This window comes from Geotrypetes seraphini, chromosome 2, assembly GCF_902459505.1.
Source record: "Geotrypetes seraphini chromosome 2, aGeoSer1.1, whole genome shotgun sequence".
NCBI lineage: Eukaryota > Metazoa > Chordata > Amphibia > Gymnophiona > Dermophiidae > Geotrypetes > Geotrypetes seraphini.
Window position 1 is genome coordinate 380,905,760 of NC_047085.1, and position 16,769 is coordinate 380,922,528.

The 16,769-nt window shown below is 43.4% G+C and overlaps 1 protein-coding gene across 2 annotated transcripts in view; it reads left to right on the top strand.

The window, feature by feature from the left end:
• The window catches only part of EFHB (EF-hand domain family member B), a 120,227-nt gene that overhangs the window by 56,902 nt on the left and 46,556 nt on the right, over window positions 1-16,769 (top strand). For both annotated transcript variants that reach the window (XM_033930668.1, XM_033930669.1), the window contains one exon: window positions 2,279-2,405. In XM_033930668.1, coding sequence (XP_033786559.1) covers window positions 2,279-2,405 — 127 coding nt within the window. The remainder of the gene's footprint in view (window positions 1-2,278; window positions 2,406-16,769) is intronic.

Here is a 16,769-nt window from a genome sequence, read left to right on the forward strand (position 1 = left end):
AGTTTAAGCACTTGGTGTGGTCTACTTCACTGGATTGCGAGAGAAGTGGCTGATGCTTACTTGCTGAGGGCTCCCAGCTTGGAAGTTGGCCTCAGTCGTGGTCCTTAAGAAATATTTTGTGTGCCCTATCAGCTAGCATCTGGGAGGGGTATAGGCAGCTGCCTTGACCTGGGGTTGACAGCTGTGTATTATTATTATTATTTTTACTTTAATTGAATTATTGATTGTTACATAAACATAGGTAACAAGAATAGGAAAAAAATTCCAACTAGAAAACAAAATTAACCACATTTTGCCCCTCTAGTCCATATCAAGGTTAACACCTTGTACCTCATAGAAAGGTCAGTATAAGCAAGAGCATTATCAAACCCTAAACAACCTAATCCTTAGATAAATTTAGCTCTTTATTAGCAACAAATGATTCTAAATGTACTGGATCCCCCAAAATATATGATTCTGTGCCCCATGTGACCATATACAGGGAAATTTTAGGAAAAAAGATCCATCTCCCGCCAATACCTTTGGTTTCAGCAACAGAAAGGACTTACAATGTTTTTGAGTTTGATTGGAGAGATCAGGGAACATCAATATAGTTTGACTAAAAAAAGGTATACTCTTCTTTTTAAAGAAAGTTCTCATAATCGCCATCTTTTTTCAACTGATGACATTACAGTTAACAAAGTAGAACTTGAAGTCTGAACTATCAAGAGAGTTTAAGACAGATATCTCTCCCTCTGGAGCTTCTTTACTATCAGCTTGAGGTAACTAAGCATTCATTACATCGGTAGTTTCTAAATTCAACTGTAAAATATCTTTTACATACATGTTAAATATTTCTCTAGGGGAGAAATAGCATGTTTAAAGAAAATTAAGCAGCCTCATGTTCACAGCCCTGGAGGCATTTCCTAATAATTTCATTTGTAAATGAATCAATAAGTTTTCTTTAACTGAGGTCACTAATATAGACTGACTGACAGGATTTAACCTGCGAATCTATTTTCTCCAGATTTTTCTCAATGGTGCAAAACCTCTTATTTTGATCAATCAATTTCTCAACTGACTCTGCTGTAAATTTACTATACATCATTAAATTATCCTGTAATGTCTGGTCCATTTTTGTTATTGCTAAAAATATGTCTAAACGCCCTGTGTTACAGAGACAAAATCTTTAATAGGTCAAAGTTTAATAGTATTGGAGTTAGTACCTTAACTTCAAGTGTAGGGCCGTTTGTAGGATCAGGATAGAAGAATCTTGTCCACTAACAGTCTCCTGTGGTAATTCAGCTTTCTCATTATATTGTCCAGAAGATTCTTCTAATTGGAATAATGGTTGTGGGGAGGGGTACATCTCCCAGAGAAAAGGGAAGCTTCCAAATGAGGGGAGGAGGGACTCCAACTATGGATCTACAATAGTTGGTAATGTTTGTCCATATGACCTTTAACTACAGTTGGAACTAGACTCCCCTTAGTCCCTCCTTTTCTCTTTCCCATAAGAGTGGAGCAGAGTGGTATACTCCATGCTACTAGATGCTCCAAAGGGGCATTCCCCGTTGGGCATGCCCCTTCGGACATGCGCCCAAAGCTACGTACCCGTGTCCGTGCACTAGATGCCAAGATAAGGAGAGGAGCCAAGACCCCTCTCTGATGTCAGCAGTCTTTTGTGTTCAGCAGGGTGCCTGTTCCAACCAGTGTTTCTCTCCAATGTTAACAACTGAGCTGTGGAGTGGATGCCAAGATAAGGAGAGGAGCCAAGACTCCTCTCTTATGTCAGCTGTCTTTTGCATCCAGCAGGGTGCCTGTTCCAACCAGAGCTTCTCTCCTATGTCAGTCAGACAGCTGTGCATTATTGTGCTTATATTATTACTGTTCCAGTCATAATGTTAGGGATAAAAAAATGCATTTAGGCCAAGAACTGGTGCCTAAGAATGCTTAGGTACCATTAGACACGATTCTATAAATGGGACCTAGCAGATGATTGACAGTGGTGCCTACTGGTGCCTATGAGTTAGGTACTGTTTATAGAATTTGGTCCTTAGTGCCTCCTATTTAGAATGATGTGAATGATGACATCCAGTTGATATGAAGTTGCTAAGGATTCTTCTCTAGATAAAAATATGTGCTCCTTAGGGTGTTTTTGTGAGTAGAACTTTGGCTTGAAATTTCAGCCTAAATTCAAATATTGAGGAGCTAAATGTAAGAATAAAAAACTCAAAAATTCTGGATTTTATTTTTTACATCATTATTCTTTGATGTAGAAAAGACAAACTTTTTGTCATAGGTGAAAAAAAAGACAGGAAGTATGACTGGTCGAAATGCAAAACAGACACATTTGGATTGCCTACGCCATGCTTTCATGATGGAAGACTTACATCAAAAACCTTACACTGGCTTCATGACCTACAAATGTAAGTTTGAGTAGCTGTCAATTTTATATTTTATTTTTGCAATAATTCAGTTTTTGTACACTGAATTCAGTAATACTTTAAAGACATTGGGCTTGTGTCTCATAGACACGAAGAAGAAGAAAACATAAAGGTAATCAGACCCTAATATTCACCTTCATGTTTGGCCATGTTTGGTGTTGCTTTCATGTTCTATTAGTATGCAGACATAGGAGACTTTTTTTTTAAGTCAGTTAACAAAAAATGAGCAAAGATATATAAAAATGTAGACATACAGCAAGAAAAAACAGTAGAATAAATAACGAAAAACAAACAAACCCCCTAATCCATATAGTCCTTGTAATGTGGGATAAACACTATTTCAAACAAAGGAAATTAATTAAAGAAAAAGAAAGCACAGTTACTTACCATAACAGTTGTTATCCAGGGACAGCAGGCAGATATTCCCACACATGGGTGACGTCACCGACAGAGCCCTGCAGCGGACAGCCTCAAAAGCAAATTTGCTTGAAGATCTCAAGCTTTCGAGTGCTGTAGCGTGCATGCGCCTGCCTTCCCGCCCGAACTAGGGGGCACATCTCTTGTGAGGATCCTCAGTTCAGATACCAAGCCAAGAAGCCAACCAGGGGAGGTGGGAGGTTTGTGGGAATATCTGCCTGCTGTCCCTGGATAACAACTGTTACGGTAAGTAACTGTGCTTTATCCCAGGACAAGCAGGCAGCATATTCCCACACATGGGTGACCTCCAAGTTAAGTAAAAAGGGATGGAGGGAAGTTGGCAATTCAAGAAAAAAAATTTTGCAAAACAGATTGGCCAAAATGGCCATCCCTCCTGGAGAAAGTATCCAGACAGTAATGAGAGGTGAAAGTATGAACCGAGGACCAAGTGGCAGCCTTGCAGATTTCCTCAATAGGAGTTGATCTGAGGAAAGCTACCGACGCCGCCATAGCTCTAACTTTGTGGCCCGTCACTCGACCTTGCAGAGGAAGACCAGCCTGAGCATAACAGAACGAGATGCAAGCAGCCATCCAGTTGGAGATGGTACGCTTCGAGATAGGACGTCCCGACCTATTTGGATCAAAAGAGAGGAAGAGTTGAGGAGATGTTCTGTGAGGTTGAGTACGTTGGAGGTAGAAAGCCAAAGCGCGTTTGCAATCCAACGTGTGAAGTGCCACTTCTCCAGGATGAGAATGTGGCTTTGGAAAAAAGACCGGCAAAACAATAGATTGGTTGATGTGAAATTCCGAAACAACTTTAGGTAGGAATTTAGGATGAGTACGAAGGACTACCTTATCATGATGAAAGACCGTGAAAGGAGATCTGTAACCAAAGCTTGCAACTCACTGATTCGGCGAACTGAATTGAGGGCAATTAAGAAAACAGCTTTCCAAGTGAGATACTTGAGGTGAGCCCGGTCAATAGGTTCAAAAGGAGGTTTCATCAGTTGAGCCAGAACACAGGAGGTGGTTTAAGAGGTGGATGCAGATTAAAAAGCCCTTTCATAAAGGGGAAACCATGGGTTGCGCAGAAAGAGGTTTCCCATCAAGAGGCTGATGAAAAGCAGCAATAGCACTGAGATGGACTCGAATAGATGTAGATTGAAGGCCCGATTGGGACAAGTGAAGTAAATAGTCCAAAACCAATGGTAAAGAGGAAGACATCGGATGAAGCTGACGAGAGGAACACCAAGCAGAAAATCTAGTCTTCTTCTGGCCGTAACATTGGCGAGTGGACGGCTTCCTGGAAGCAAGAAAAACATCTTGAACAGACCGAGAACATTGAGAAGGGTCTGTTATGTCGAAAGGTACCAAGCTGTCAAGTGAAGAGACTGCAGATTGGGATGAAGTAAAGACCCTTGACTCTGAGTGAGTAGAGAAGGAAAAACTGGTAGAAGTAGAGGCTCCCTGACACTGAGTTGAAGTAGAAGGGAGTACCACGGTTGTCTGGGCCACCGAGGAGCTATCAGAATCAGGGTGGCACGTTCCGCCTTCAGCTTGACAAGAGTCTTGAGAATCAGAGGAAATGGAGGGAAGGCATAAAGAAACTGCTCCCTCCAGTCCAGAAGAAAGGCATCCGCTTCGAGATGATGAGGCAAGAAAATGCGGGAGCAGAACAGAGGCAGTTTGAAGTTGCCGGGCGACGCAAAAAGGTCTATCTGAGGGGTCCCCCAGCGAATGAACACCTGATGAAGCGTGGGGGAATTGAGTGTCCACTCGTGAGGCTGTAGCAGATGGCTCAATTTGTCTGCCAGACAGTTCTGTTGACCCTGTATGTATACAGCTCTGAGAAAGATGTTGTGAGAAATCGCCCATTTCCACAACCTGAGAGCTTCTTGACAAAGGGAGTGAGATCCCGTCCCTCCCTGTTTGTTGACATGATACATGGCTACTTGATTGTCTGTTCGAACCAGTACTACCTGGTCGTGAAGAATATGAAGAAAAGCTTTGAGAGCAAGGAAAATCGCTCTGAGTTCCAACAGATTTATATGACACCGGCGATCTGCTGACGTCCACAACCCTTGAGTACGGAGACCATCTACGTGGGCTCCCTATGCGTAGGTGGACAAATCTGTCGTGAGCACTTTCTGATGTGAAAGATTGTGAAATCGTAAACCTCTGGAAAGATTGGAAGAGAGCATCCACCAGTGGAGAGACTTCTTTAATAAAGGAGTTACCATTATATGGCGAGAAGGCGGGTCCAGTGCTTGTTGCCATTGAGATGCCAGGATCCACTGAGGAATGCGAAGGTGAAGTCTGGCAAGGGGAGTCACATGAACCGTAGATGCCATGTGACCGAGCAGAATCATCATCTGATGGGCAGAGACTGTCGAAAGGGAAGACATTTGCCGGCAGAGTCGACAGAGGGTTTCTTGACGATTTAAGGGTAGAAATGCTCTCATGTGGACAGAGTCCAGAGTCGCGCCAATAAACTGAAGGGACTGGGCTGGAACCAACTGAGATTTGGGGAAGCTTACATGGAACCCTAGACTTTGAAGAAAAGAAATAGTCTGATGGGTCGCTTTTATATTCCTTTGAAGAGAAGGGGCTTTGATATGCCAATCGTCGAGATAAGGAAACACTTGTAGCTCTCGAGAGCACAGGGCTGCAGGCACCATGACCAGACACTTGGTGAATACTCTGGGAGAGGTGGCAAGGCCGAATGGCAGAACTCTGTATTGAAGATGAAGGTTCCCCACCTTGAACCTGAGATATTTGCGAAAGTTCGGCTGAACAGATATATGAGTATAAGCCTCTTTGAGATCCAGTGAGCACATCCAATCCCCCTGATCCATTAAGGAATACAAGATTGGAAGCGAGAGCATGTGAAACTTCTCTTTGACTAGAAATTTGTTGAGGGCTCGAAGATCCAGAATGGGTCGCAAATCCCCCGTCTTCTTGGGCACCAGGAAATACCTGGAGTAGAACCCTAGATTGTGTTGGGAAGGAGGTATCTCCTCCACCGCTCGAAGGCGAAGGAGCGCCCGAGCTTCTTGAAGAAGAAGGGGGAGTTGCGAGGACCTGGAATGACACTCTCTTGGCAGGTGATCTGGTGGTACCTGAAACAGGAGCAGAGAGTATCCCTCGCGGATCGTTGTCAGCACCCAGAGGTCCAATGTAATACTTTCCCAACGTGATGAAAAAAGGGAAAGTCGACCTCCAATGGGCAGAAGAGAATTTTTCAGGGAGGATGGAATGCTCTCTATCGGAACGTCAAAAAGACGGAGCCGGTTTGGTGACAACAGGCGCCTGAGATTTCTGAGGGCGTTGCTACTGCTGAGGACGTCGAGGAGGTGGTCTAGAAAATGCAGTAGTTGTTTTCATGGGATATCGACGAGGTGGCGGTTTATATGCCCGGGCAGTAGATGGTTTGGGCTTAGACCTGATCAGGGAAGCAAAAGAGTGCTCATGCTCAGAGAGCCTCTTGGTGGCAGCTTCAATTGAGTCGTCGAACAACTCATTCCCCTGACAGGGTAAGTTGGCAAGACGGTCCTGTAAATTTGGGTCCATATCGACTATGCGGAGCCAGGCAAGACGGCGCATGGCCACGGCAAAAGCCGACACCCGGGAAGAAAGCTCAAAAGCATCATAAGATGCCTGCAATATAAAAAGCCTCAACTGAGAAAGAGACTGAAGGATCTGTTTAAATTCAGACAGACGGTGTTTAGACAAGTCTGGAAAAAAAGATGGCAACAGCTTCAAAAAATGGTTGAAGTATGATGTAAAAACATAATTGTAATTCAAAATTCTGTTCGCCCTCATAGAATTTTGGTATAAGCGGCGCCCAAACTTGTCCATAGTGCGACCTTCACGACCAGGAGGGACTGTTGCAGATATCTTAGATGGATGGGCTTTCTTGAGGGAGGACTCCACTACTAAAGATTGGTGAGAGAGTTGTGACTTTTCAAATCCTTTACAGGAGACAGTGCGATAACGGGATTCCAGCTTTGATGGAATAGCAGTGACCGAATAAGGTTTCTCCATATTGCGGATGAAGGTCTGTTTAAGCATTGGTGTCATGGGCAAACGCAAGGTCTCCTTGGGAGAATGCGCTAGCTCCATGTCAGCCAAGTATTCTGGGGTATATTTGGAATCTGAATGCAAGTCTAAATGAAGAGCTTGACCCATATCATAGACAAACTTGGCAAAAGAGGAAGACTTGGAAGAAGAAGGTTCTTCAGGGGAGGCAGACCTGGAACGAGGAGCCACGGAATAAGAGGATAAAGCCTCACGTGAGTACTGAGACACCGGTTCCGACTCCACTCTCACTGTCACTGAAGAAGCCCCACTTCCAGTTTGTGGTGGAGTGAAGGAATGCTTCCTCTTCAGACCCCTCGAGGGGGATGTCCTTGGAGTTCGGGGGGTAGAATGCCTCGAAACCGGAGGAGAGAGATCTTGACGGAAAGACCTCGAGGGAAGAGTCCTCGACCTCGAATGCCTCGAAGATAGAGAAGAAGAAGGAGCAATCTTCGTCTTCGAGGATGTGTCCCGATGCCTCGAGTTCTTCGAAGGAAGGTGTTTCGACGGCCTCGAGCGATGCTTCAGACGAGGCAAAGAGGATCTCGAGGCAATATCCGGCGAGGAGTCTGAAGAAGAAATTCTCTTTCGAGACCTGCCCCGTGGATGCTGGATCAGGGTCTCAGGCTGCTGCTCAGGCTGGTCCACCCGAGGCAAATTCGAGGACGGGACTAACTGAGCTACAATCGAAGAAATTTGCGTAGTCAAAATAGACTTGAGCATATCTTTAAACATTGGCACCGAGACCAAAGGATTTGGCATCAAAGGTGCTCCCGTGCGCTCCAAGGAGGGCGACCTCGATTTAGAGTATTCCCGAGACTTGGAGGCACGTTTCGCCGAAGACTTGGAGGAGAGAGGCATACACAGAGCCCCGGGCAGCTCTGGAGGCTTCTTGAGCATGGTACCTGAAAAGGAAGCAGGAGACTTACCCCCAGAAGCAGGCTTCGAGGACGGGATCAAGGAGACCTTCGAGGCCGAGGACCCTGAGGTCTTCGAGGCTGAGGTCGAAGCAGGGGTCGAGGGTGAGGCCTTACCGCCCAAGGTCGGTCCCGATGTCGAGGCCTTTGGACCCGAAGGAGTCGAGACCGTCGAGGCCGAGGTTTTTTCAGGCTCCATGTTGAAGAGATGAATGAATCTGTCGCAGCGGCGGCGAAAAGCACGAGGCTGAAGGGTCAGACAGCGATCACAATCTTCTGGACGATGAGTACGACCCAAACAGACCATACACCGACTATGAGGGTCGGTGATAGAAATCGTCCTGCCGCACGAATAGCAACGTTTAAACCCGGTCACAGGCCGGGACATAGAAAAAATAAAGTCCGTCGAAAAAAAGGGAAAAGGGCCTAGGCCCAAGCCCGCGGACTCAGAAACAAAAATTTTTTTTTTTTTTTTTTTTTTTTACTTTTACTTTTTAAAAACAATAAAATAAACAAGGGAATAACCCGTAATCACAGCGACCGAAAAAAAAATAACAGCTGTGGTGAGAGAAGGCAAATTGCTGCAGAGCCAGAAGCACAAGTCTTTTCAGCTCCGCGGAAAACAATGAACTGAGGATCCTCACAGGAGATGCGCCCCCTAGTTCGGGCGGGAAGGCATGCGCGCATGCGCGCTACAGCACTCGAAAGCTTGAGATCTTCAAGCAAGTTTGCTTTCGAGGCTCTCCGCTGCGGGGCTCCGTCGGTGACGTCACCCATGTGTGGGAATATGCTGCCTGCTTGTCCTGGGATAATGAGTCACTTGCTATAAGCCTTACATAAGTTATATCAGGACTGCATTCCTCTCACCACCTAACAGAAGATAAATATCGTAAAAATGGAAACAAGTACTAAATAGGTATCATAAAATGTAAAAATTCTTCTATTTGCATAGAACTAGTAAAAATATATTTATTTCCATGATATACTACCAGACACTTGCAGGAGAACATCAGAAAAAGGTTGCTCCTATCCCAAGTGTCTGTTCTTATAAAGAAAGGTTCTCCAATGGACCTACTTAGATCTAAGAAAACCAGAGGAATTAAACTTAGACCACAAAAACTGACTTGGTAAAACTTGAACTTTTATTTAAGAACTTGGCATTTTTAAAAAATCAAGATCTAGCACAGGGATGTCAAATTCAAATCACATAAGGGGCCGAAATCTAAAACACAGGCTTCACAAACACAGAGCACATTCTTTTCCTTAACCACAGCATCAGCTTAGGGACAGCAGATAGATTTAAACTCCTTCCTGGCCCTGCCCTTGACGTCAATGGAGGCACGCACACTCCCTGCGCCCTTTTTCCTGAGGAATCAATTTGAATGTGACTCTTGTTGAAGAAGGCTTTGTTTTGGTTTCTTTATTTTCCATTGGCTGTGAGTACTCTCTGGGAAGTTTGTGAATATTGTGCTGGGCTGCCTTTGAGCGTGGCTGAAGAACCGTTTGCCTTTGGGATCAAGTGTGTGTTACAACTGAACATAAGAATTGCCGCTGCTGGGTCAGACCAGTGGTCCATCGTGCCCAGCAGTCTGCTCCCGCGGCGGCCCCCATGTCAAAGAAGTTGGCTCCTGGGAGAACTTTTTGTAAGACTGTGTAGAAGCACAGCTAGTTTTTCTTTTTTTGGACCTGCTATGTGCTACCAGCCGTTGAGAGACCGGAGTGTGTGCAACTAGAGTTGAGACAGTTCCTGAACTGACCTGGAGGACCCACTACTATTTTTTCTCCCAGCTAAGTACTTGGCTTTTTTGTTTTTTGGTGTTTTGTGCACTTTTTTGTTTAACTGTGTGGTACACTGTTGTGTGACTGTATACTGGTGATTATACCTTACTCTATAGTCAGGTGGTGTTCAGGTTTTTTACTGAATTTCCCACCTGACATGTAAGAGGAGCCGATGATTAAGGACATGTTGCCTTATTGGCTAAAAGTATCTGACATGTAATTTTATATTCAGTCAGTGTGTCTGAGGCTCGTTTTGATTAAGTTGTGTACATTTGACAGTTCATAGAGCAGTGACTTTTTTGTCAGTTATTATAAACTTAAAACCTACTGACAGGAATACTCTTGGAGTTCAGGAGTTGCCATCCTAAGGCATTAAAAGAAAGTTTGCTGTTTTCTCAGTTTCTTAGAATAAGAAGAAATTTCTTGGATTTGTTTACATTTAAGAAACAAGCAAAAATGTTGATAACAAAATTAAGTAAAAGCAGTTATCCCAGCAGTCATAAAAAGATGCTACAAGAGAGATAGATTATATTACCGCATTATTTTGTTATCGGGACATAAGGTGAAAGATCAAGATCTCAATACTTTGACTTGTGCACTCCGGTTTGGAGCACAGAGAATAAGAATTTTAGAATAGCATTTTAGAGAGAATGTAACTTAAATGAATTATTTTGTCCAGCTGATATTTCAAAGAGAGGAGTTAAAAAGAAGGTTGATGTTGTGGGACCTTCTCTCTATCGTTTAGATGGCATTGCCTCGCACGGTTATGATTACTCTCACACAGTATTTTGTTTTGCTCATTTGGCAATCCCTTACTTGTGGCTTATAGCAGTACCGGAGCCTGGAAGAAGGTCTTTCATGACCGAAACACGGCCCGTGTCGGGTCTATACCACAAACCTTTTGCTGTGTATTTTAATTTTGGCTTCTTTGATCTGAACCTTGTTTAAATAAAGACTGCATCAAGATAATCAGTTCCACAGTTTTTCTTCTTGTTTTGGCTTTGCTGTTTTTTTGTGTGGAACTCCTGTGGTAGACTCTTTGTTTCCAGTATAGGTGAGATTACATTGCAAATTAAAAGTTTTGTAAATCCGAGAGATCAAAAAGAATACACTTTGAGGACAATCACAACTTGTAGAACTGAGTTTATCTACATGTTATCGACATGTCAAATGTATGTAGGACTGACTTAAAGGTCTTTATGACTGAGAATGGCTGAACACAAGTCTAATATTAAGAGACAAAAAAATCAATGAACCCCCTTGTAGTACATTCCGCTGAATATTCACATTCTTTTAAGGACCTCAGATGTTATGTCTTCGACTTGGAGCCAGCAAAAGGCAGAGGGGGCGATTGGATAAGAAGATTTACAACAGAGAGAGAGATTCATTGAATATATGCTTTGGGGACATTAGAACCCAATGGACTTAACAACTGCATAGACTGGAAACCTTTTATATAATCACAGCTCGTTCTATAATTGAAGATTTTTTATTCTATTTGATTTATTCACAGGAGTGTTATATTCTTTTAAGAATGTAAATTAAAGAACTAAGGCCGGTACTGGACAGACTTGCATAGTCTGTGTCGCATATGTGGTGATTTGGTGTAGGATGGGCTGAGGAGGGCATCAATGGGAACTCCATTAACTTGGAATATGAGGATGTTACTGGCTAGACTTTATGGTAAATATCCTGCAAACAAGATGGTTGGATAAGCTGGAGTGAGCTTGGATGGCAACTTCAGCATTTAGAACCTAGGACAATACCAGGTGGACTTTACAGTCTATGACCCATAAATATCAAAGAAGAGACAAGTTCATTTACTCATGCATTTTTTAATAGGTATAACTTATGGGCAGACTGGATGGGCTGTTCAGGTCTTTATGTGCCATCATTTACTATGTTACCTCTCTTAGAGAGTGTAGATATATGTACGCATGCACATGAATGATACTGACAATAGAGCGCATGGGTTGGCATCTGTTATTTATAGTCGCTGTTTTCTCCAGTGTAGAGCAAGAGGCTAAACACTGTTTATCAAGTAGTAAGGTAAAGTGTTGAGATGTTTGTCACAATATAATTCTGTGCCTGCTGTGCATTTGACAAGATTTATTTATATGTTCATTCATATTGTTTTGTAGATCCTTGCACTCAATTTATTGAAACCCCTGACGAAGCCTAATTATGGTGAAACGGACCATTGGGCTATGTTAAGATAAGTGCATGGGTTTATTTGGTTTGGAATTACAAGTATTTAATGAGTACATAAACAGACAAGTTGCCTTATGTTAGGCGCCAACAAGCACCTAGGTGCACCTACTGGCACCTAATGTAAATGGTTTAATTGTGTTTAAGTAGTGCAATAATTGGTCACACCATTAAAGCCCAATTAAACCCTTCTTAAAAAAAAAAAGCCACCGCTATGTGGCCTCCAGGACAGGCATCTAGGTCCCTGAAGGCTAGCAGCACATAGTGATGCCGAAGCCTGGAAGTCGGCATGTTTAGGGGGTGGCACCAGACCTCATCGTCTGCTCTGCTGTGCAGATATATGTGAGCCCTGGGAATCTGTCATACATGCTGGAAAGTACTGGGGGTTTTTTTTTCACATTTTTGGGTGGTGAGAGGGGGGTCGGTGATGATGGGGGGGGTCATGCCTTAATCCATCCAGTGGTCATCTGGTCAGTATGGGCTCCTTTTTGATCCTTATTTTTTTTTTAAACAGGTCTAGCCCCAAATGTCTAAATGGTGCCCCGGAAGTTTTGTTAAAAGTTTGATTATCCCTGCAGGATGCCCAAGTTCTAAGCCCGCCTTAAGCCCATCCAAAACATGCCTCTAACATGCGTGCCCTTTAAGATTTAGACGCATTGGAGACAAAACCACCAGAAACATGTCTTGAAAGTCTGTTTTGAGAATGCCCACTTGGGCATTTTGACTAATAAGATGTCCAAGTGCTGGTTTATGCTGTCTTTTGGACATCTGTCTTTTTTGAAAATGAGCCCCAGAGGCTATATGCACTGAACAGCAAAATTTAAGATGAGATGATCCACTGCATGACAAGGTTTGCAATAGCAAAATCCTTTTCCATGCTGATTCATTTGGAGTACTGAGAAATTGTCATTTATGTCTCAATTTTGCTTTTACTTTTTACTTTTAACATCACGTATCAGATGAAACTGAGTAAAAGTAGTAAAAATTGGTGAAAGTATTACTTTTATAAAAATAAAAGTAACACTACTTGTTGAATATTATCAAATATTCTGACCTTCTATGAACTCTGTTTGATTATCTCTAACAGACTAGAACATAACAACATAAGAATTGCCACTGCTGGGTCAGACCAGTGGCTCATCATGCCCAGCAGTCTGCTCACGCGGTGGCCCTTTGGTCAAAGACCAGTGCTCTAAATGAGTCCAGCCTCACCTGCGTACATTCCAGTTTAGCAGGAACTTGTCCAACTTTGTCTTGAATCCCTGGAGAGTGTTTTCCCCTATAACAGACTCTGGAAGAGCGTTCCAGTTTTCCACCACTCTCTGGGTGAAGAAGAACTTCCTTATGTTTGTACGGAATCTATCACCTTTTAAATTTAGAGAGTGCCCTCTCATTCTATCTACCTTGGAGAGGGTGAACAACCTGTTCTTTAAGGGCTCCTTTTATCAAGCCGCGTTAGTGGGGTTAACGCGCACAACGTTTCATCACGCATTAAACCCCGCGTTGGCCAAAAAATTACTGCCTGCTCAAGGGAGGCGTTAGTTGCTCATGCAGCCAGCGGTTTAACGTGCGCTATTATGCACGTTAAACTGCTATCGCGGCTTGATAAAAGGAACCCTAAGTCTATTCCCTTCAGTATTTTGATTGTTTCGATCATGTCTCCTCTCAGTCTCCTCTTTTCTTGGGAGAAGAGGCCCAGTTTCTCCAGTCTCTCACTGTACATCAACTCCTCCAGCCCCTTAACCATTTTAGTCGCTCTCCTCTGGACCCTTTCGAGTAGTACCGTGTCCTTCTTCATGTATGGTGACCAGTGCTGGATGCAGTACTCCAGGTGAGGGCACACCATGGCCTAGTACAGCAGCATGATAACCTTCTCCGATCTGTTCATGATCCTTCTTAATCATTCCTAGCATTCTGTTCGCCCTTTTCGCCGCCGCTGCGCATTGCGTGGACAGCTTCATTGACTTGTCGATCAGAACTCCCAAGTCTCTTTCCTGGGAGGTCTCTCCAAGTACGGCCCCGGACATCCTGTATTCGTGCATGAGATTTTTGTTACCGACATGCATCACTCATTTGCCATGTCACTGCCCATTTCTCGAGCTTGATTATGTTACGTTGCAGATCTTCGCAATTCCCCTGTGTCTTCGTATTGTCCTTAAATTTAATCACCTCATTCGTTGTACCAATGTCCAGATCGTTTATAAAGATGTTGATGAGCATTGGTCCAAGCACCGAGCCCTGCGGCACCCAACTGGTGACGCTCTTCCAGTCCGAGTATTGTCCATTTACCCCCCACTCTCTGTTTCCTTTGCTCCAGCCAGTTTTTTAATCCACATGAGTATTTCACCCTCGATTCCATGGCTCGCAATTTTCCGAAGTAGTCGTTCATGCGGAACCTTGTCGAACGCCTTCAGATAATCCAGATATAAAATGTCGACCGGGTCACCCTTGTCTATCTGCCTGTTTACTCCCTCGAAGAAATGCAGCAAATTCGTCAAACAGGATCTACCTTTGCTGAAGCCGTGCTGGCTGGTCCTCATCAGATCGTGTCCGTCAAGGTGATCAATGATGTTGTCCTTTATCTGCGCTTCTACCATCTTTCCCGGTACCGAGATCAGACTCACTAGTCTGTAGTTTCCCGGATATTCCCTCAAACCTTTTTTGAAGATCGGCGTAACATTCGCCACCTTCGAGTCTTCCAGAATCTTTCCTGATTTGATCGACAGATTGGCTATTAGTTGAAGCAGTTCAGCTATAGTCCCTTTCAGTTCCTTGATGACCCTGGATGGATGCCAACCGGTCCCGGGGATTTATCGCTCTTAAGCCTATCAATCTGCCTTCATACCTCTTCTAGACTGACCATCAACCCTGTCAGTTTCCTGTCTTCATTTCCAGCATATAGCCTGATGGGTTCCGGTATGTTGTGTATATCGTCTTTGGTAAATACAGATGCAAAAAATGTGTTCAGTTTGTCGGCGATGACTTTGTCCTCCTTTAGCACTCCCTTTATTCCATGGTCATCCAGCAGTCCCACTGCTTCCTTCGTGGGTCATTTCCACTTGATATATCGAAAGAACGGCTTGAAGTTTTTTGCCTCCTTGGCTATTATTTCCTCATAGTTTCTTTTGGCCCCTTTTACCGCCTTATGGCACCTGCGTTGATGTTGTTTGTGCCTATTCCAGTTTTTGTCCGTTTTTTACCTTTTCCATTCCTTAAATAAGGTTTTCTTGTCTCTGATCGCTTCCTTCACTGCTACAGTGAGCCATGTCGGTTCTTTGTTCTTTTTCCTGTTGGATCCCTTGTTGATACGTGGTATATATAGATTTTGCGCCTCGGTGACTGTATCCTTAAAAAGGGACCATGCTTGCTCTAGTGTTTTTACAGTGCTTATCCTCTTCTTAATCTTCTTCCCCACCATGAGTCTCATCCTTTCATAATTTCCTTTTCGGAAGTTCAGCGCCGTGGCCGTCTTTCTGGACCGATGTTTTGCCCCTGCATCCAGGTCGAAGCGGATCATATTGTGATCACTGTTTCCCAGCGTCCCTTCTTCTTCTACACCTTGTGCCGGTCCTCGCAGTCCATTTAGAATTAAGTCCAGAATTTCATTTCCTCTCGTATTTTCCTTGACAAATTGTTCCAAGAAGCAATCGCGTACAGCATTCAGGAACTTGGTCTCCCTAGCGCAGCCAGAGGTACATAGGTTCCATTCTATCCCCGGATAGTTGAAGTCACCCATGATAACTGCGTTGTCTCCCTTGCAATTGTGTTTTTATCTCGTCCGTCATTTCTCCATTAATTTCTTTGGACTGCCCTGGGGGTCGGTAGAAGGACTTTCAAATTTTGTACACAGCTTGTAATTCGTTCCCAAAAGTGAATTTGGTCTATAGGAGTCACACTTTGTGGGATTCTTCGCTGGTTTGATGAAGACTGCTATTTCCTAAAATACCTGTAAAATTTATTAGTAAAACTAGAGCTTTGTTGTGGGGTAGTGTTTTAATTGGCCACAAGGTTTCATCGACTGAAATCTATTGTGATAATTGTTGAGCTTTTCCCAGAGTTAAATGGGACAGGTTGGCTTCGCACTAACAAGTGTCTATGGCTATAAAATCTACTTCACTTTAAAAAAATTTGAGCTTCTCATAGAAACTAAGGAAAGTCTCTTGAATTGCTTCAGTGTGTCTGTGTTCCTGTCCCATATGATCCTTAATACTCACAATAAGATTTTGGGCTTTCTATTTTCAGACTCAAAAAGGTCTGCTGCAATCTTTGGAACTGCTCATGATCCCCTCCATATCTAGTGCTTTGAGTTCAAGGCCCAGTATTTGTCTAACTGAAATTATAATGTTTGAGGTCACTGATCCATATTTGTAGTTGTTCTAATTGCAGAATTTGTTTGCAGAAAGCCTCCTCACATTCTTTATGCTGCCTCTACATGTGGACCTCCAAGAATATTATCTTCCCTTGAATTACTACATATGAGGGCTCATTTTCCAAGCACTTAGACATATAAAGTACCATAGTAATCTATGGTACTTATTGTGTCTAAGTGCTTTGAAAATGAGCTCCTTAGTGTCAAAATCAAGCATATGTCCTCAGATGCATTAAATTGTATATATTCCTTCAAGCCATTCTCAATTTGGCCAATATTATTAAGGTTTAAAAGGAGAGCATCCTTGAAATGCCAGTGTCTTTGTTCCCTAACCAATCCCCCGTCGCTTTTCTAGAGACATAATGGTACATGGTCTGCCTATACCTGGGGTTCTATATCAACTGCCTGCACGTGTATCAACTGACCCTGCATAACTCAAAGAATATGAAGTATGTACCCAAGTCTCAAATATAATATCTAGTCATGGGATAAAGGGTTCATCATGCATCCACCAGCCCTCAATAGATTCCCAGATTTTGCAGTATCTTCCTAACTCAAATGGGAGAAGTCTGCTACTCC